Source organism: Musa acuminata, chromosome BXJ1-9 (assembly GCF_036884655.1).
Source record: "Musa acuminata AAA Group cultivar baxijiao chromosome BXJ1-9, Cavendish_Baxijiao_AAA, whole genome shotgun sequence".
Lineage (NCBI taxonomy): Eukaryota > Viridiplantae > Streptophyta > Magnoliopsida > Zingiberales > Musaceae > Musa > Musa acuminata.
In genome coordinates, this window is record NC_088335.1 from 6221684 (window position 1) to 6242570 (window position 20887).

Consider the following 20887-nt stretch of genomic DNA (forward strand, 5'->3'; position numbering starts at 1 on the left):
ATCGAGAGATTGTTCGAGATGTCTCCCAAGTAAAAATATCGAGTTTTCAGAAAAATTATTTGAGGTAAAAAGATTTATATATTAATCCGAGTTGATCCCTCCGACATTTAGTTTAATAAACCGAGATAAATGAGTTGATATTCAATGCTAAAAAGATAAAACTTTTATACACTATAATAAGGGAATAATATATTATGAGAAATATTTTTTAAGAAACAACTTTTAACTATTTTGACTTTTTTTTTAAGGATAATTTTTATCTTTTTAATTTTATCGATGGTAGACACATGTTGGATAGTGATTAGTCGATAATATCTTTTATATCAATTTTAATCAATACTTAACTTATAATAATTAGTAGATATTAATTATGATCAAAATAATATAATTTAAATTTCCTAATTACTGATATTCTTTTGTTATTGAATCATTAATAGGTGAGTCGATTAATCAAATCATAGATTAATATATAAAAATAAATTATATTTATGTACTATATATATATATATATATATATATATATATATATATATATATATATATATATATATATAGTAAGCCGGACAAAACCGATTCTAGTCAAAGGGATGATCCACGTACACAAGATGCATTAAAATCAAAACATTACCAAATTCTTCATGATGTATACAATTGTCTCATAAATCCATGCGTATTTAGCTTTTTTTTTTTCCCAAACTTCTGTTCTCCGTTTAATGCGTACACTTTCCCACCATTTGAACCATTAATTAAATTACTATCCTCAAGGAGCCTAAACACATCGAATCAAGCATTGGGCAGTCCTTAATAAGCATATTTTTCATTTAATAGTATATACAATAAGCTTAGCTTATTGTCGTTCCATCCACAATAATGTTAATAATCTAAACAGCAACGAGTAATAAAACACGACACATTATACCTTCACTTGTTTTCTAAGACAAGCCGCCATCGGATGGTCTCGGTGTTGTCATCCTTACGCCATCTTTAGGTCCATGAGAAGGCCAGGGGGCTCGCGACCACGTGCTGGGCGTCGGACCACTCGAGGCGGCCGAACGCGGTCGATCCCGACGGCTGCGACGCCGTTGAGAAAGTCACGGTATAGTTCTTCTTCTCCCCCAGCGCCGCGAAGGTCAGAGCCGTCGGCTCCACCACCACCTTAACGTCCTCCGGCGCCGACACTGTCGCCTTGTACGTCCCAGGTGCCCCGACGTTGGTCAGCGTTCTTGTGTGCTTCACCGTCGTCGACGCCGTTGCGAACGCCACCGCGAAGGAGGGGTAGTTGAGGTCCGATACCTCGTAGGCCTTTTGTCTATCGCAGGTGTAGTTGGTCAGCCGGGAGAGTCGCGCGATCTGGAGGGGGGTGTAGTTAAGGGCGCAGAGGAAGTCGAGGTAGTCTTCGGTGGTTAGGTCGTAGACGAGGCCGGGATCCAGGGCCTTCGGCGGGTCCACGTGGCCGGCGCCGAAGTCGAAGGGAGTAGCGGCGCGGCCGGTGGCCACGTCGAGGATGCCACCGTCGCCGGGGTAAGCGGCGTAAGCGGTGGTCATGAGGGCGGACTTGATGGCGCCGGGGCTCCAGTCCGGGTGCGCTCCCTTGAGGAGCGCCAGCAGGCCGCTGACGTGGGGGCACGACATGGACGTGCCGGAGATGATGTTGAACTCCGTCCGCCGCGGGTCCGCCGCCTGCCCCGTGGGCCCAACCGAGCCCGTCCAGGCGGCGAGGATGTTCACCCCCGGGGCGATCAGGTCCGGCTTCAAGATGTCCGGAGTGATGGCGCTCGGCCCGCGGGAGGAGAACGCCGCAACCACCGGCGACGGCTTGACACCGACCTTCGTACCCCTGAACGCAATGGTAGCCGTTGGGTTCGGATCGGAGAAGAGGTAGGACTTGATGGCGTCCCCGGCTATTTCCCCGACGGCGGTGGCGGGGAGGAGGTGCGCGTCGGCCACAAGCTCTTCCCCGTTGGCGGCGGTGTTGGCCAGGATCATGCCCGCCCCTCCAGCGTCACGCACGACCAACCCCTTTTGTACCCGGGCGTTGATCCCGCGGTCGCAGAGGACGATCTTTCCGGCGACCTTGTCGGGCAGGAGGGTCCCCGTCATGCAGAGGTTCCCGTTGGTAGTGTTGGTGGCGTTCCCGGCGTAAATGAATGGGAGCGGCGAGGAGGGAAGTGGCTTCCCGCTGTAGAGCGAGACGCCGGTGTAGTTCTTACCGTTGCTGAGCAGGACGTTGGCGGGGAAGTCGCGGTCGAGCGTGCCGGCACCGACGGTGGTGATCCACGGCGCTACGTTGGAGAGGGTAGAAGCCCCGGGGCCGGCATTGCCGGCGGAGCAGGAGACCACGACCCCCATCGCCATGGCGCTGAAAGCCCCGACGGCGATGTTGTCGCGATAGTAGTCCGACATCCCGCCGCCCAGGGACAGGGATAGGACGCCACAGCCGTCCTCGATGGCCTTGTCCATGGCAGCGAGGATGTCGGAGCCGAAGCACCCACCGAGCCAGCAGACCTTGTACACGGCGATGCGCGCGCGGGTGGACATGCCGCGGGCGGTGCCGGCGGCGTAGCCAAGAAAGTCGACGTCGGGGATGGCTGAGCCAGCGGCGGTGGAAGAGGTATGGGTGCCGTGGCCGTCGTTGTCCCGGGGGGATCTCGACTCCTTGGTCAAGTTGATAGGGCCCATGCGCGCTTCATACCCCTTTGAGAAGAATCGCGCGCCGACCAGCTTCCGGTTGCACGCGTTCGCGGCTTTGAAGTCCTTTCCCTCCTCACACGCGCCCTTCCAGCTCGTCGGGACCGGCCCGAGCCCAGCGTCGTCGTAGCTCTTGCGCTCCGGCCACACGCCCGTGTCGAGCACCCCGACGACGACGTCGCTCGTGGTGTTCGATTGGGGGATGAACCCCTCGGTGCGGTCGAGGCCGAGGAACTCCGGGGTGCGCGTCGTGTGGAGCTCGTACCGAGCCTCGGCCATGACACCCAGCACGCCCGGGCGGCGCTCCATGGCGCGGGCCTCCGCCGGCGTGAGCCGCGCGGAGAAGCCGTGGGCGACCGTGTCGTAGGCGTAGAGGATCTCGGCGGTGTCGGAGACGGACCTCAGCGAGGCGTCGTACCAGTGGCGGTGCTCCGCGAACGCAGGCGGCATCTGCGACTTGGCCATGTGGACAATATACGTCCGCTTCTTGGCGGCCGCCACCGCCGCGGTGCTGCTGCAGCATATCACCAGCAGCAGTAACATCAATGACGACGACCTCAGTGGCTCCATCGATCCTCTCACCACCCTTCACCAGTAGCACACACTCGTACAATGCACGCGCTTGTGCAAGAATTTAAAGCAAGTAGTTGTGGGCAAGAAAGAAGAGATTGCGGTGAAGTTTCGGATCAAGCAATGATTGCTTGCACAGAACAACAAAAGAAGTTGCGGGCAAGAAACAGAGTACCCACTGATGGTGGTAGTGGTGGCGGTGAAGCAGAACCACAAGCCACAGGATAGAAGAGAAAAGGAAGCATATGCGATCACATGGATTGCGTCTCTGTTTGTGTTTGATGCCATGTTTCTTGGCATAGCAGGGAAGAGAGTCTAACCAAATCAGGTTCATGTGAGCTCAAGGTTATTCATGGTCTTATTCCTTCAAACAAAAAAGGTTATCTTATAACTTAAATCCTAATCGTTCAGATTGTAAGAGATCAATTTCATCATGGTATTAGAACTTATCATCATGATTACTTCAGGTAAAGATAATGGAGAGAAAGAAAGGTAAAGCTGGATAAGGATAAAATGTGCCATGACGATCATGGGATAGTGGGTGGGAAGCTAAAAAGGAAAAGGTGGCCTAAATGGCATATGAAATATGGTGATGATACTGATGGCAATTGGGGATGTAAAGTGTATGTTGAAATACCAAACATGGAAATTCAGCATGTAACACGTAATTGGCTTACTAGACAAATTCATTTTTAAGTCCGATTATAAAATACTTGAATCGGATTTAAGCAAGTTCAGTAGACGTATACACTACAATATATATATATATATATATATATATTGTACATGAGTGCACCGAATGAGGAATGGAAGAAGCGGGAGCAGCGCTTGCATCACGTCCTGGCTGCCAAACGCCGCGCAAGAAGCAGGGGTCGGCGGTCGATGTTAGCGAGGAGCACGCGGCGTTGGAGCTCGAGGAGCTGCTGGAGGCGGAGGCTGATTGGGAGTGATACATCGACGGCATGTCGAGGGAGGAAAGGTAGAACGTGCTGAGGTCGGTGGAGGCGAGCTTGGCGGTCTGCCGCAACGAGATTATTCTACGTCAACAAGGTGGCGGCGGCGGCCCGAGCGTTCAAAGTTGTGACGCCGGGGTGGACGTTGCAGCACCCCGGCTTGCACCCTGAGCTTCCGTCCTTCGATGCTGCCGAAACTTCTGCAGCCGATCCGGCGTTGCTCAGCTTTCCTGCCGCAGCCGATGTTGTTGCAGAACTGGAATCAACTCCAGTCTCCGTTGAGTCCATGGCAGCAACGTCGACGGCACTGGTGGGAGACTTGGACATGATAGGAGTGATAAACAGATAAGATTTCCTCGAGGCAGTTGAGGAAATCGGAAATCTCTCACCAGTTGAGAAGCAGATAAGATTTCCTCAAGGCAGTTGAGGAAATCTCTCAGCAGCTGAGAAAAATCCTCCATGCTGAATGTGTATAACCTCCCTACTGAGTGTGTATAAATGACTGTCAAGAACTCACTATCAAAATGTATTAGGCAATTATATCTTATACGTTTCATAGTTTCTTCTACAATTTCTATCTTTCTATCTTCTTCGCTTAATTTCTATCATGGTATCAGAGCAGTTTGCCTAGAGCAAGCCCTCTTCTCCGGAGTCCAACCATCCCTCTCATGGCGACGCCTCCGCCCCTCAGCCGTAGCCATTCGCTGCAGCCTATTGCAGCACTTGCGGCTGCTAATATCAGATCCTAAAGGAAGCACAGTCACGGCCTTTGTTTCTACCGCCGGCTGCTGCTCCCTTGCCAACCGAAGTCTTCCGCTGAAAACTCCGCTGCTCTTCCGGCCACCAAACTCCAATACTGCATTACTGCAACTATCTCCAACCTTGCAGATTTCTCTAGCATCGCTGCAGAAATCGCTGCAAGCTGCAGAGATTTCTTCCACCTCGCTGCCTTTCTTGCTGCAGATTGCTCGCCCATCACTGCAGTTCATCACGCTGCAGCCTTCTCTGTAGTTCATCACGCTGCAGCCTTCTCTGTAGTTCATCACGCTGCAGCCTTCTCTGCAGTTCATCGCGCTGCAGCCTACTCTGCAGTTAATCGCGCTGCAGCCTACTCTGCAGCGCATCGATCTGCTTTTCTCCTCCTCCCTTCCTCCTATATCTTTACATCTTCTATAAAGATCACTTGACCCGCCACAAAATATCTGGGATGTCTTCATTTTCCTCTTCCGTTATTCCTGTCCCTATTTCTGCAGGGACTCTGAGCACTTCTCAAAGTCTTATCACCATCAATGCTGCAGCACTCATTCCCTTCAAATTATCCAAAGGCGGCAACTACGCATCTTGGCGGGCACAACTTTCTAATCTTTTATTTGGCTATGATCTCTTAGGTTACGTTGATGGCTCTCTCTAGTGTCCACTTGAAGTGATCAACATCCCAGGCGAACCCAATCCAGTGCCAAATCCAGCCCACCAACTATGGTTACGTCAAGATCACCTCATCCTCCAAGCTATTCAAGCTTCCGTTGCTGGATCCATTGCCCCGCTGATATCCTCATGTACGACTGCTGCAGAAGCATGGTGCAAATTACAAACAACTTTGGCAAATCGCTCGCGTACTCGCATGCTCGGACTTCTCTCCAATCTGATGAAAATGAAACAAGAGGGAAGTACTATTGTTGATTATCTACAAAATATCAAAGTTATCATCGATGATTTAGCTTTGATAGGTTATTCTCTCAGCGATGAAGAAGTCCTAATACATACCCTCAATGGCTTAGGAGGCGAGTACAAAGAACTGACAGCAGCACTTCGGGCACGTGACTCACCAATATCATTTGAAGAACTTTATGATAAGTTGATCGACTATGAGACGTACTTGAAGCGTGATGATAAGTTGCCCGGACCACCTATTACAGCTCAGGTCAATCAAAAATCCAAGAGGAAGAGCAACCAGTACAATAAGCACGTCAACAACGATTTGGCTAAGCTGCCTCCTAGCCTTATGGGGCCCAGACCAAACCCTCCTTACCCATATCAAGGTGGTAACTTTCATAATACTCAGCCGTCGCATCCTGACTTCATAGGCCGCCAACGAGTTGTTTGCCAACTATGTGATAAAGTTGGACACTCCGTGAAAGTCTGTCGGTCTTGTCCCAGACTCCCTACTCCATCACAGTGGCCTCAGGCGAATTTCATGGCTACTCCAACTCCTACTCAACCTAATTGGATTGTGGATTCGGGCGCCTCTCATCACATCACCTCTGATCTTCAAAACTTGTCCATCTACAACAACTATGACGGAAATGAAGATATCATCATCGGTGACGGTAAAAGAATTCCTATTACTCATTCTGGTTCCTCAATGCTTAGTTCACTTACCACAACCTTTACACTCGATGATGTTTTGTGTGCACCTAACATTAAAAGAAACCTCATTTCCGTTTCTCAATTCTGTAAACAAAATAATACATCAATTGAATTCTTTCCTAACTTTTTTCTTGTCAAGGATTTGAGCACGGGGGCATCCTTGGTCCAGGGCCAGAACAAAGACAACATTTATGAGTGGCCATCCACTTCACAAATTACCCTTCCTACTGCTCACTCCTCAATCGCAGCTCCGGTTGATGTATGGCATCGTCGTCTTGGTCATCCCTCCCCTTTTATTCAGCAAAAATTACTTTCTCGTTATTCTCTTCCTACCTTGAAAATCAATAGCACTATTAATCATTGTGATGCTTGTCTTTGCAATAAAAGTCATAAACTGCCTTTTGGGACAACCTCCATTTCTTGCTCTGATACCATGATAGAAATTAAGCGAAAAAGATAGAAAGATAGAAATTGTAGAAGAAACTATGAAACGTATAAGATATAATTGCCTAATACATTTTGATAGTGAGTTCTTGACAGCCATTTATACACACTCAGTAGGGAGGTTATACACATTCAGCATGGAGGATTTTTCTCAACTGCTGAGAGATTTCCTCAACTGCCTTGAGGAAATCTTATCTGCTTCTCGACTGCTGAGAGATTTCCTCAACTGCAGCAGCAATCTACACTTATCTTACTCATGAAGCCTCTCGCTTGTAAACAATTCTTTGCATCGATCCAAGATTGGTATCCTTGTCAGGAGCACCATCTTGCGGGGGCATGATAGAAGATAAGATTTTCCTCAACAGAATGAGAAATTTCCTCATATAGTTAGGAAAATCTTATCTTCTATCATGCCCCCGCAAGATGGTGCTCCTGACAAGGATACCAATCTTGGATCAATGCAAAGAATTGTTTACAAGCGAGAGGCTTCATGAGTAAGATAAGTGTAGATTGCTGCTGCTGCTACTGCGATTGTTGTTGCTATGATGGCACAGGCGTTCCCTTCATTCTCCTTAAGTCTGCCGAATGTTGACAGATCAGCGAAGACTACCGCGGTGAGGAAGATGAGGATTGACCACGGAGCCTCTTAGGAATGCAACGGCATTGGTCGCTGGCCGAAGGGTGAAGCTTCACTTTTCTCAGCGACGTTGGTCGCTGGCCGAAGGCAAGAGCGAACCTTCGTTTTTCTCAACGACGTTGGTCTGTAGCAGAAGAGGAAGCTGTAGTAGAAGAGGAAGGAAAATAGCTACAACGAGGAAGAAAGGTGGGGCAGTGCTGATGAGCAGCACTAGAGATGCCGTAGCGCAAGGGAACGAACGTTGGCGCAGAGTGGCAACACCAATGATGAATTGGCAGCAAGAAGAGAGCTTGCTCTAGGCAAGTAGCTCTGATACCATGATAGAAATTAAGCGAAGAAGATAGAAAGATAGAAATTGTAGAAGAAACTATGAAACGTATAAGATATAATTGCCTAATACATTTTGATAGTGAGTTCTTGACAGCCATTTATACACACTCAGTAGGGAGGTTATACACATTCAGCATGGAGGATTTTTCTCAACTGCTGAGAGATTTCCTCAACTGCCTTGAGGAAATCTTATCTGCTTCTCAACTGCTGAGAGATTTCCTCAACTGCCTTGAGGAAATCTTATCTGCTTATCATGCCCCCGCAAGATTGAGCTTCCATCAAGGATGCCGATCTTGGACCGATGAGATGAAAATAGTTTACGGGCGAGAGGCTTTGTGAGTGAGTCGGCTAGTTGATCTGCTGTATGTACATGAGAAACTCGGAGTTGATGTCTGGCAACTTGATCTCGCACAAAATGGAAGTCGATAGCTATGTGTTTCATGCGGGAATGGAACACTGGATTGGCACATAAATAAGTAGCTCCAATATTATCACAATATATTGTAGGAATAACCGTGGAGTTGACGTTGAGTTCCTTGAGCAAATTTGTGACCCAATTGAGTTCAGCAGCGGCGGTGGCGACGGCACGGTATTCAGCTTCAGTTGTAGATCGTGCAACCGTCTTTTGTTTTTTAGAACTCCAACTGACTGGAGTAGCTCCAAGGAAGACAATGTATCCAGACGTAGATGTTCTATCATCAAAGTTCCCTGCCCAATCAGCATCAGCAAAGGCATGGAGATGGAGTGAAGTATTTTTGCGAAGAAAAATGCCATGATTAAGAGTCCCTTTAAGATACCGCAAAATTCGTTTGACCGCAGACCAATGCGTAGTAGATGGTCGATGCATGAATTGCGATAACTTATTGACGGCAAATGAAATATCTGGACGGGTGAGAGCCAAGTACTGTAAGGAGCCGAGGACTTGTCGATACTGAGTCGAATCTGTAGCAGGACTTCCATCACATAATTTAAGTGATTCACTGGTAGAGAGAGGAGTTGTAACCTCTTTCGCATCCTGCATGTTTGCCTTTGATAATAAATCTTGAATATACTTTCTTTGTGATAGGAAGAGACCTGAAGATGTAAATGTTGCTTCCACTCCCAGAAAGTAGCTTAAAGTTCCTAGATCTTTGAGGGAGAATCGATCGGCCAAGTGCTTTAGAAATGCCTGAGTCTTCAAAGGATTGTTTCCTGTGACAATAATATCATCCACATATACTAAAAGATATATTATGCTTCCATTGTGCTGGCAAATGAATAACGAGGTATCAGACTTTGAATTGATGACGCCAATTGAGGTCAAAAACGAGCCAAGCTCGTTATACCAAGCCCTTGGAGCTTGACGAAGTCCATAAATAGCTTTTTGAAGTTTGCAGACATGCCTTGGATATTGAGGATGAACGAAACCAGGAGGTTGTTGCATAAATACATCTTCAGTAAGTGACCCCTGTAAAAAGGCATTGTTAACATCCAATTGTCGTATGTGCCAGCCCTTTGAGATAGCCAAACTCAGGATAAGACGGATTGTTGTGGGTTTAACAACGGGACTAAATGTCTCTGTGAAGTCGACACCAGGTCGTTGATGAAACCCTTTGGCGACTAGACGTGCTTTGTATCTAGCAACGGATCCGTCTGGGTTCCGCTTAATTCGAAAGACCCATTTACACCCGATGATATTTTGTGTGTGATGAAAGGGTACTAAGGTCCATGTAGAGTTATGGAGGAGAGCATCATATTCGTCACACATGGCTTTACGCCAGTGAGAAGATTTTTGAGCTTGAGTGATTGTAGTGGGTTCACTGGCCTCAGTGGAGGAATTTGTTATAGCATGTAAGTCAAGGACTTGACGTGGTTTGAAAATACCACTTTTGGAGCGTGTTGTCATTGGATGTCTAGGGGGGGTGGAAGTGGTAGATTGTGTTGGTGGTATAGCCGAGGGCGAGTCACTGTCATGGACCGGGTCAACCGTCGGCACAACAATGTCACTAGATCTAGGAGAAGGTAAAGCCAGTGGCAATGTTGCCGAGGGTATGACTTCATTAATAGGGGAAACTTGTGAGGAAGGGAGTGGAGGAATAGAGGGAGTGAGAAGCTGTTGAACTGGAGTAATAGTAGTATGTGAATCTTGAGAGTAAGGACTGGACGGTGTCATTGGAGGTTCGTGTGATGAGATCGGAGGGATATTCCAGTGATGTATGTTTATCGGAGTAGTTTGCATGGTAGGATTATTTTGAAAAGGAAAGACAGACTCCTCAAAGATAACATGACGTGATATAAAGACCTTTTTAGTTTGGGGTTCATAGCATCGAAAAGCATTATGTTCAAGAGAGTAGCCTATAAAAGTGCAAGGCTTAGATCGTGGTGTTAGCTTATGTGACATATAGGGACGGAGCCATGGATAACATAAACAGCCAAAAACTCTGAGTTTATGAAGGTTTGGAAGTTTGTGGAATAATTTTTCAAATAGTGACTGGTATTGTAAGACTGGAGTGAGCATACGATTAATGAGATAAACTGCAGTTTGAAAAGCTACTAACCAAAAAGATGGTGGCATGGATGCTTGATGTAGAAGGGAGAGACCAGTTTCAACGATATGCCGATGTTTGCGTTCGGCAGAACCAACCAATTGGGGAGTATGTGGGGGTGACTTGAGGTGTTGTATACCACAAGCAGAGAGACAGGATGTGAGAGCAAGCCCTCTTCTCCGGAGTCCAACCATCCCTCTCATGGCGACGCCTCCGCCCCTCAGCCGTAGCCATTCGCTGCAGCATATTGCAGCACTTGCGGCTGCTAATATCAGATCCTAAAGGAAGCACAGTCACGGCCTTTGTTTCTACCGCCGGCTGCTGCTCCCTTGCCAACCGAAGTCTTCCGCTGAAAACTCCGCTGCTCTTCCGGCCACCAAACTCCAATACTGCATCACTGCAACTATCTCCAACCTTGCAGATTTCTCTAGCATCGCTGCAGAAATCGCTGCAAGCTGCAGAGATTTCTTCCACCTCGCTGCCTTTCTTGCTGCAGATTGCTCGCCCATCACTGCAGTTCATCACGCTGCAGCCTTCTCTGCAGTTCATCGCGCTGCAGCCTACTCTGCAGTTAATCGCGCTGCAGCCTACTCTGCAGCGCATCGATCTGCTTTTCTCCTCCTCCCTTCCTCCTATATCTTTACATCTTCTATAAAGATCACTTGACCCGCCACAAAATATCTGGGATGTCTTCATTTTCCTCTTCCGTTATTCCTGTCCCTATTTCTGCAGGGACTCTGAGCACTTCTCAAAGTCTTATCACCATCAATGCTGCAGCACTCATTCCCTTCAAATTATCCAAAGGCGGCAACTACGCATCTTGGCGGGCACAACTTTCTAATCTTTTATTTGGCTATGATCTCTTAGGTTACGTTGATGGCTCTCTCCAGTGTCCACTTGAAGTGATCAACATCCCAGGCGAACCCAATCCAGTGCCAAATCCAGCCCACCAACTATGGTTACGTCAAGATCGCCTCATCCTCCAAGCTATTCAAGCTTCCGTTGCTGGATCTATTGCCCCGCTGATATCCTCATGTACGACTGCTGCAGAAGCATGGTGCAAATTACAAACAACTTTGGCAAATCGCTCGCGTACTCGCATGCTCGGACTTCTCTCCAATCTGATGAAAATGAAACAAGAGGGAAGTACTATTGCTGATTATCTACAAAATATCAAAGTTATCATCGATGATTTAGCTTTGATAGGTCATTCTCTCAGCGATGAAGAAGTCCTAATCCATACCCTCAATGGCTTAGGAGGCGAGTACAAAGAACTGACAGCAGCACTTCGGGCAGTTGAGGAAATCTCTCAGCAGTTGAGAAGCAGATAAGATTTCCTCAAGGCAGTTGAGGAAATCTCTCAGCAGTTGAGAAAAATCCTCCATGCTGAATGTGTATAACCTCCCTACTGAGTGTGTATAAATGACTGTCAAGAACTCACTATCAAAATGTATTAGGCAATTATATCTTATACGTTTCATAGTTTCTTCTACAATTTCTATCTTTCTATCTTCTTCGCTTAATTTCTATCAAGGAGACTGCAGTAACGAAGAGCTGAACGACGCCGATCTAATGACTTCGAGGAAATGATGTCAGAGGCTATGGAGGACCCATATCCTTAGTCTCACGAGTCACAATCCAATAAATTTAAGTTTTTTCGATTTAATTGGTATTTAACCCAATATATCCAAAATTTGATGAGTGAAATTGATACATCACCACTATACCCGTACTTTATGCATCGAAAAATATGCATATTTATGGCTCAACTCCCTCATCTCTATCCTCACATCCTAGCCGTCCATATATGTTGGACCCGATCACCCTCAATGTCTACCGTCCATATATCGAGGGTAGAGATTGAGAACTGCCAGGAGAATTATGTCCGTGGTACCTGAACTGACCCACGACGCACACTCAACCATAACGCCTCTTCTATAGGCTCTCTTACTTTTTCTAGTGGGGCCCGTAAGCTGGACCACTGTTTCTTCCAAAGGATATTCAGGTAGGGCAGTGAGTAAACTTTTGGGGTATATCGGGAAATATCTAAACCCGTAACGGCTAGTTTCAAATTTGGAATTTAACAGCCTCCAGATGGTTCGTGGAACCCTTCCCTTTGCCCCTCCCAGGGTTTCAGAGGAAGACGATACCAAGCTCTCGCTCCCGTTCGATTTTTGAGCTCCCTCCGCCATGGAGTCCGGCAGCGATCGCTCGCCTGATGAGCCCGTGACGAAGCCTTCCAGCGATTTCGAGAAGAAGGGTTCGGTTATTGAAGCTCCGACGTCAACCACCAGCGGCTGCGGCAGAAAGGTTTTCTGGAAACCCGATCCTGTCGAATCGCATTTTATACTTCCATATTTTTCCTCTCATGAATCTATTTAGGTATCTTCTTTGTCTTTATCTACTGGTGTAGTTAAAATTTCGAGTCAAAACACTCAGTTGTGCTCATTTGCTTGGGGCATTCTTGATCGTCTCGGTCACTATTTGATGGATGCCTGGTGTTCTTCGCATTAAGTTCCCGTAATTATATATCTGTTCTTCCAGGAGATACTTGCTTTAGAGTCTAATCACAGTCTTGGTTGTCCTGTCCATCTCCCCAAAAGCTTGATTTTTTGGAGTACTAATTTAAGATCGATGTACAGAGAGGGAATTTTTTTACAACCATTGCTGAATTGTATGTAATATCTGACTTTAGCTAAAACATAAATTGCTTTGGTTGCTTGTTTAAATTAAATCAATAAGTGCTGCCGATTCTCCTCTATTGCTAGGTAATTTGATAATCCATTGTTTGATTTTTTTTTCTGCCTTAGCTTCTGTTTTAACTATCAAGTATACATACTAAGTTATCCATTTGTTTTACCTTCCCCAAAGTTGGATCCATGTGCACTGGACTGCCCTTTGGTGGAAAAAACATCACTGGAGCCTTTGTTGTGAGTAGTCCATAAAATATGGTGCATAAATACATTAGTAGTACTATCAAAGTTGGAAACTGACTGAAGGCAAAAGGGAATAACTGACTTGTTGACATAGGCTATGTTCACGACCAAACTATGTTCACATAGGCTATGTTTCTTATGTGCTCTTTCAGGTGATGAAGGGATAACACCTTGTTGAAATGCTATCTTTCTGTCATCCATAGTTGACTTTCCAGTAACTATCAAAGTTGGAAACTGATTGAAGGCAAAAGGGAATAATTGTTTTCGAGCAAACTATGTTCACATAGACTATGTTTCTTATGTGCTCTTTTAGGTAATGAAGGTATAACACCTTGTTGAAATGCCATCTCTTTGTCATCCATAGTTGACTTTCCAGTAATTTGGCAAATATGGCTTAGTTGATTTTCAAAGAGGCAGTAGGTTATAGGACTACCAAACTTGGAAGAAGGTCAAAGGCAGAAGTGAATAGTCATTGGCAAGGAAGATTAACATACATTATAGAGTCTTATGTATGCTGCTTTTAGGAAATGAAGGCTATATCTTCCTATTTCTTCATATATGTGTTACCATGGACCTCTATTATTTTCCACATGATTTGTGCATGAGCTTGCAACCAAAATATCAATTGCCTCCATGTTCACCAACGTACTGAACAGGTAGCTTTGTTGATAGCAAACAGTCGATCAATGATTTTTAGGTGCTATGAGTTGCATGTGCATGAGGCAATGTCAAGATATTTTCTTGATTTTACATTAATGAGGATAAATTCACCAGAACTGTCGTGTCTACAAAATTATGAATGACAAATCAAACACACTGGCTAGAGCTGGATGTCAAGCCCCAAGGTATTCTGGAATACAATCAGAAGCAGGATCATGTCACTCAAGGGCATTATGTCTTTCAAATTTTGTAAAGATAGCATGCAGAAAATTCCTGTGAGATTTTCAATTTTTGAAGTAGCACTTGGAAAATGTTTTTGTTATTAATAAAAAACCTTGGTTTTTATTTAATGTTAAGGAAGATAAGCTTCTACCAATGTTGATGATCTATGTACAACTGAAAACTGTTATTGACAGCTGAGAGCTCTCATGCAGATTGGTGGATCCAAAGACAGTGGACATTCGATTTTGAATACTGTTAATAAGTTCACATCACAGATCAAGAAGCCCCCACATCGAAAAAATGTTTCTCCCCTGAACTGGTTTCCTAGAAAAAAGACTGATTCATTCCTGAAGAGAAAAATCAAGCATCTACAGGTACTGTCATTGCCATCTATTCTATCTGTTTCAACATAATTTTGGTGTGGTACTTGCACGTCTACATACTTTAAGTTTTAGGTTAGGATAATGTATCTTTGTGCTTTCTTTAGGAGATTGAAGGAATGAACCTTTCTCTTGATGAAATGCTTGGAAATGCCAACCCTCATTATACTAGGATAGCAAGGGAAAAGATTGCAGCTCATGAGGCAGCTCAGAAGGCCATGGAAGCTCGCAAATCTGCTATGGTTGAAGCCTCCTGGTGTCGAATACTAGGAGCAGCTAGGCAATACCCTATCTAAATCTCATAATTGTGTGCAGGATGTACTAAATGAAGTGATTAAAAAAATCCTTTTTATAGCAGGATTAAAAGTAAAGAAGCAGAGGCACGGTTGGAGAAAGCTGAGAAATGCGCAGAAGAAGCCTTTGAAGCAGCAAGAGCTTTGGGAGTAATGATGTATGATAGGCCAGATTGTCAAAGGAGAACATGCGAAATAGAAACATCTTTGGGTATTGGAGGACGGTCCACTCATACAGTGACTGCTTCTTTTGAAACTGCCTTCGAGGTAGATAAAGAGGTGGCAACAGCGGTTAAAAAGGCATTCATACAGCATGCAAATTGCCCCTCTTCTTTGGAAAAAGAAGAATTTAGAGATTTACTTTATAAAATCACTCAAAATCCTGATGGCAATCGTACCATGGAGGATGTACCAGAAATAACTTCTGAATGTGACACTGGTCATGGGGCAGAACGTGAGAAAGACTCGCATATTAGTGGTGACACAGACATGAAGCATGCCACCAAAATGAAACAACGAAAAAGCAAGAACAGTTTGCTTCCAACTGATAGTGGCAGCAGTATCTCTATGTCACCAACAGAGCTCATTGACAGGATGCTTGAAAGACTAAAAGGTTTGCATGAGGATGAGCTTGCTTCTCTGGCTGTTATTGTTGCAACTTGTGGCCTGAATGCTGCACTTTGCGAAATGGAGCACGACAAAGATAATGATCTTGAAGCCATTAGCAGTTGCACTTCTAAACTAAGAACAGGAATGAGAAGAGATTCCAGCATTACATCCATCGTGGGTCACACTGTGCAAGAGAAAGAAGCTCTGACTGAAATACCCAGTCTGGACAAGTCTCTGGTGAAGCATGTCTCGAGACTTGAAAGGGAAGTTCAAGAAGCAAGGAAAAATAATAGAGATTTGATTAATCAGAGAACTTCAGAAACATCTGAGACCCATGTTGTTGTTGAAAGTAAGCCATCAAACAAAAATGAAAGACATGTAGACTCGACTTTGGACTTGGGAAGTGTTCTCATGAAGCATGTCACTAAACTTGAAAGAGATGTCCTAGAATTCAAGAAGCACAATTACAGGAGCAACTCACTAGTGGAGGATAGGAAAGGTGTGGAACGGAATGTTGAAAGTGAATTTCAATCCGAAATTGCAGAGCCTAAATGCAATGTTGATGCACCTACATGTGACAGTATCCCAACTCTGAAAGGAAAGCGATCCAACACCACAGATGAATTATTAGGAGGAAAATATGGAATATCAATTAACAATGGATGTAGACAGTTGAGTAGTTCTCAAGGACTGACTGAAGATATTGAACATCTTGGCGTAATGGTAATACATGAAGAAGTTCCAAGACCACCTTCTGCTTGTAGACAACAAGGCAAAGAGAATATAGATTTCAATCCTGTTGATGAGATGCATCAAGCTAGTAAACGCATGTCTCGTGTTGAAAGAACTAAGATCGAAGTGTTGAAAACATTTTCTTATCAGGAAAGAAATAGGGGTGGTGGCGACGCACTTGAAACAATGGGCCTTGATAAGATTTTAGTCAAACCAATTCATAGGTTGGAGAAGGAGAAAATGCAAGCTTTGGAACAAAGGAGGGATGAGATTTCCCTAAGAGACCAGAAGAACCAAACAACCGATGTCAAGGATACAGAGAGTTTAGACATGATCTTGGTGAAGCATGTCTCTAGACTTGAGAAGGAGAAACTGATACTTGCAGCAGATGAAGGTGCAAGGACAGTGAAAAGAAGCAAACAGCAGCCTAAAGCATGTGCACAAAGTTTAGATGAAATCCTGGTGAAGCATCAGTCCAAACTGGAGAAGGCCAAGCTGGCTACAACTCAACAATCAGCAGACTATATCAAGCATGAATCTCGTAGAGAAGCCAGGGAAAGGGAGTTGCAGGAAGCATGGAGAGGCATGAGTTTAGGGAATTCATTGAAACCCCATCTATCAAGGATTGAACGAGACAAGGTTAGCATTAATTCATTCTCTTTTGTTTCCTTTTTGAAAGTAATAGAGAACCTTATGGCGCATCTGATGCTTCTTTCAGGCTGCTTGGAGGAAGGCTGAGGAAGAGGAACGCAACCGAGAAATGCAACTATGAAGCAAATCTAATTACTTCTCCTGCTCTGATTTCCGTGTACATTTTTCTTCGGGCATCCTTCTGATAAGTTCCATTTTGTTGAACATCTGAAATCCATGTTCAGTCTCTTGGCGTGCATACAGAACCAATAGGATTCATACTAGTGAAATGGTTCTGCTGTACTTAGTCGTCATTTTCCATGGTTTATACTATCCTCAATGACATCTGCCATGAAGTACTTATGAGATATCAAATGACAGGAAATACTTCATAACGAAGTCATTCATTCATTTCTTCGCCTTTCTCAGCGTATATGGCACCGTCGATATATGGCTTTAAATGTATTTGATCTGACTCAATATTCAAGTTAGAACAACAAAAAGAAAATGACTATGAATGGATCTGATCTGACTCGATCTGTTTCGAGATGTGACCTAATTCGACGACCAAAGGGAAAGTGAAAGAACCGATATGGTCTGATTCGATCAAAATCTGGCATTTTGATCCAATTAGAAGCGGACATAAAGCCAATGTCCGTTCACCGATAGGCCATAGATTTTGTGCCACGAAGTCCACCAACTTGAACGCGGTTAATAGACGACGGCGCGGAAGCTGCCGACGAGATCATACCGCATTAATTCCTCGCTCATCTCCTCTCACGCTTTTTGATGCCACGCGCTTCTTTCTCCCTCGCACCGCGTGCTTGGCCGTCTTAATGGCAAAAGTTTCATAAACGCCCCTATAAACTCACTGTTTTAAGTATTTTTCCTCTAAAATTTAACATATATGTCCCTGGAAAACATAAAACCTGACATATGTATATTCTCTTATAATTTATATTCTTTAGTTACCATCAATTGACTGTTTGTTGGAACCTTTAATAATATCAATATTCCTTACAAATTATATATATTCTATGTATAAAGATCTTATGGGGCGCTACATAAAAAAAAATTTGTAAGGGTACATATGATATTATAAACTTTATAAGAATTGATATGTAAACTTCCCTGTTGTATTGCCTTAATCTCGTCCCTGTCCTGCCGCATCGCCCCCATCCTTCCTCGATCCGATCGCAAGGAGGAGAAGGGAGAAGTGGGAAGAGGAAGAGAGATCGGAGATGGGTGGTGGAAATGGGCAGAAGTCCAAGATGGCGCGCGAGAGGAACATAGAGAAGAACAAAGCCGCCAAGGGTATTGCTACTCGTTTCCAGATCTTTGATCTTTTTCTTTGATTTTTGGGGGAACTTTGTGGAATCTCATGATTTGATCGGTTTTCCTTATCTCTTGTGGGTGCAGGCAGCCAGCTGGAATCGAACAAGAAAGCCATGACCATTCAGGTTACCTCCTTGCTTCGACTTCTCGTCTTCCCTCCTCTTCCTTTTTGTTGGTCTTCTTGCTCTCATGTTGCTCTTTTTACTGGAAAATGGCGATCTCAGTATCAGATCGGAGCGACCGATTGGATTCGTGTTCGTGGATTGCCTTGTATGGATACGTGTTGATAACTCCGTACGATTTTAGAGTGGAAGGGCATGGGTAGATGATTCGGAAAGCTAGGGTTTTTGTTTTTCGATCTGGCCCTTTTCTTTCGAACAGAAGAATTGACTGGCTTTCGTCTTTTAGATGATACGGAACGATTGGCGTGTTTTTTTTAAAAAAATATTATTATTGATTTTGTTGTGCTTAGTTAGCTGATGCTTCGATTGGGACAAAAGTATGATTCTTTGGAAGAATTTGATGGTGATAACGATAGGAAATCATGTGTCCTTTTGAAAGATTTGGTTCCAAGTTCCACTTGGATGGAGGTATCCCTCTTGATGGTCTTATTTTGTATAGATGAACTTGAGGGGATAACAACCTTCATGGATATGCTGATGCTATCTTAATTAGGCATCTGTTTTTATTGGGTCCTTATGTATGCATTTGTATGCAAATAACATTCCCTTTGTGTCTGATTGTTTTCTGTGTTTTTTTCATATGGAACTTCCCAATGTAAAATTGGAAAATATATAGGTGAATAATTGCTTTTCCATTCATCAATTGCATTTGCATTAGGCAATGACCTCGGTAAAAGTTCTACACAAATTTGGCTAAGTTGCCTTTGCTGGCCTTAGATCTAATAGATTTTTATTACATTTTGTTGTATGTAAACAACACTAACTAAAATACGCAAACTCTAAAAAGGATTTGGACCTGGAGTTTTTTGTTGGGATGGAATTGGGAGTGGAATGGATCTATTGGATCAGGGGGTTAGCATTTCAAACAAAAATGAATTAGAAGGAAAAATTAAAAAATCACAAATAATTTGCCATCATTTAGAGAACTTTAGAAATATATGTGCAATATGAGAAGGAATCTTTTTCTTTTTCTTCTCTTCATCTCCTCTTGTATGGAGACAGCATTAATGCAGGTTGCCTCGTTGACAAACTAATGCTTGTCCTCTGCTTTGTCTTTTTCTTCTCCTCCTCTTCTATTCTGTTTGGCAACACTCTGTGTTCAGAGGGCCTCAAGACTTGATGGTCCTGACGGATGGAAGTTGGGATCAGTGGTCATAGAGCCATGTTGAAGAAGGCAACTCATGAACTAGCTTAAGGGCAGACCCAAAAGATATTGCACACATTTTTCTTGAAGAGAGATATATAGATTTAGATAAGAATAAGGCACATATTGAGGGGATGAGGAGGGAGGGGGAGGCCAATGGCCATTTTCCTCTTAATTTTTAGTAAACCAAATGCAAAAGCTGGCTTATTCCAGCAACTAAAGAGGCCCTTTTTTGGCAGTTTTATTCAATCGCTAAACCACAAGAACAAGTACTCTTGAGTTGGAGAGAATGAAGTTGTCTGTCCTTTGTCACTGCTTGCTGTGCAAGAAATATGCTTTGTTTTTTCCTGTCAATTTATGTTAAGTTTACAGTATCTGTGCCAAAAAAAATGCTTTGGTAAATGTCATTGCTAGATATATGGAATATGGAAGGCTATTGCAAAGCAAGGAAGCAATAACAAAGCTAGGCATTTGGTCATCATTCAAAGTATATTTGGCACTAATAAACCAATTTGCTGATTGATGAGGAAGAACAATTTCAGTAGGCTTCCTAAATATATAGACCTTATCAAATTATAGGTTCTTAGTTTTTTGCTTATTATGTTAATGGTCAAAATTCTCAGGGATGAAGGCTTTCTTTCCTTCCAACTCAGGTGAATTTTCTGATATCTGTGAATTTTTACTGCTAATTCAGCCCAATGTTTGAATGATATTTAGCTATTGGCTTGCAGATATTTGAGTGCATGGCTTTGCAGACCACAAACTCCTCATTGCAGGGGTTAAAATTGAATTACATCAGGATTTTTTTTTTGAACTTTTTTGCGTAATGCATGATCAGCTTTTGATGTTAAAAGTGCTATCATGCCATTCATATGGTATTTGTTGATTCACTTTGTTTTTGTTGCTGTAAATCCAGTGCAAGGTATGCATGCAAACATTTATATGTACCACATCGGAAGTCAAGTGCAGAGAACATGCTGAAGCAAAGCATCCCAAGTCTGATGTTTCTCAGTGCTTCCCCCACCTTAAGAAGTAGTAAGCAAGCGACAAGGAAGCCTATCAAGTGTGGTTGAAATAGGTATGGGTAAAATACCTCTGAATGGTAATATAAAGGTTGCAGACTTTATTGATCTGAACTATTTGTGTCTTTCATCTTTATATCACCATCACATATGTTGTGTGTTTTAAACTAATTAAGAATGTGTGTGTGCTTCTTTCCGGACCAAAATTTTCTTCTTCTCTTTCTGATA

At 44.0% G+C, this 20887-nt stretch overlaps 3 protein-coding genes across 3 annotated transcripts; 2 read left to right on the top strand and 1 right to left on the bottom strand.

Moving 5' to 3' along the window:
- Window positions 1–790: 790 nt before the first annotated feature.
- Window positions 791–3367, bottom strand: LOC103997353 (subtilisin-like protease SBT1.7). The gene has a single exon (XM_009418536.3). The coding sequence runs from the start codon at window positions 3256–3258 to the stop codon at window positions 985–987; it is 2274 nt and encodes a 757-aa protein (XP_009416811.2). The 5' UTR covers window positions 3259–3367; the 3' UTR covers window positions 791–984.
- Window positions 3368–12644: 9277 nt separating this feature from the next.
- On the top strand, window positions 12645–17351 carry LOC135592769 (uncharacterized). The gene is made up of 5 exons (XM_065082427.1): window positions 12645–12824; window positions 14545–14706; window positions 14820–14992; window positions 15071–16985; window positions 17065–17351. The coding sequence occupies exons 1-5, from the start codon at window positions 12705–12707 to the stop codon at window positions 17116–17118; spliced, it is 2424 nt and encodes an 807-aa protein (XP_064938499.1). The 5' UTR covers window positions 12645–12704; the 3' UTR covers window positions 17119–17351.
- A 779-nt stretch (window positions 17352–18130) lies between these two features.
- LOC135592770 (uncharacterized protein At2g23090-like) lies at window positions 18131–20887 on the top strand. Its single transcript, XM_065082431.1, has 3 exons — window positions 18131–18290; window positions 18396–18436; window positions 20554–20887. The coding sequence occupies exons 1-3, from the start codon at window positions 18218–18220 to the stop codon at window positions 20671–20673; spliced, it is 234 nt and encodes a 77-aa protein (XP_064938503.1). The 5' UTR covers window positions 18131–18217; the 3' UTR covers window positions 20674–20887.

Coding starts and splice junctions, on each gene's coding strand:
- LOC135592769 (XM_065082427.1), top strand. CDS start 12,705: ATGGAGTCCGGCAGCGATCGCTCGCCTGATGAGCCCGTGACGAAGCCT. Junction 14,993..15,070: donor CGAATACTAGGAGCAGCTAG/GCAATACCCTAT, acceptor TTTTTATAGCAG/GATTAAAAGTAAAGAAGCAG. Junction 16,986..17,064: donor CAAGGATTGAACGAGACAAG/GTTAGCATTAAT, acceptor TGCTTCTTTCAG/GCTGCTTGGAGGAAGGCTGA.
- LOC135592770 (XM_065082431.1), top strand. CDS start 18,218: ATGGGTGGTGGAAATGGGCAGAAGTCCAAGATGGCGCGCGAGAGGAAC. Junction 18,291..18,395: donor GAAGAACAAAGCCGCCAAGG/GTATTGCTACTC, acceptor TTGTGGGTGCAG/GCAGCCAGCTGGAATCGAAC. Junction 18,437..20,553: donor AGAAAGCCATGACCATTCAG/GTTACCTCCTTG, acceptor CTGTAAATCCAG/TGCAAGGTATGCATGCAAAC.
- LOC103997353 (XM_009418536.3), bottom strand. CDS start 3,258: ATGGAGCCACTGAGGTCGTCGTCATTGATGTTACTGCTGCTGGTGATA.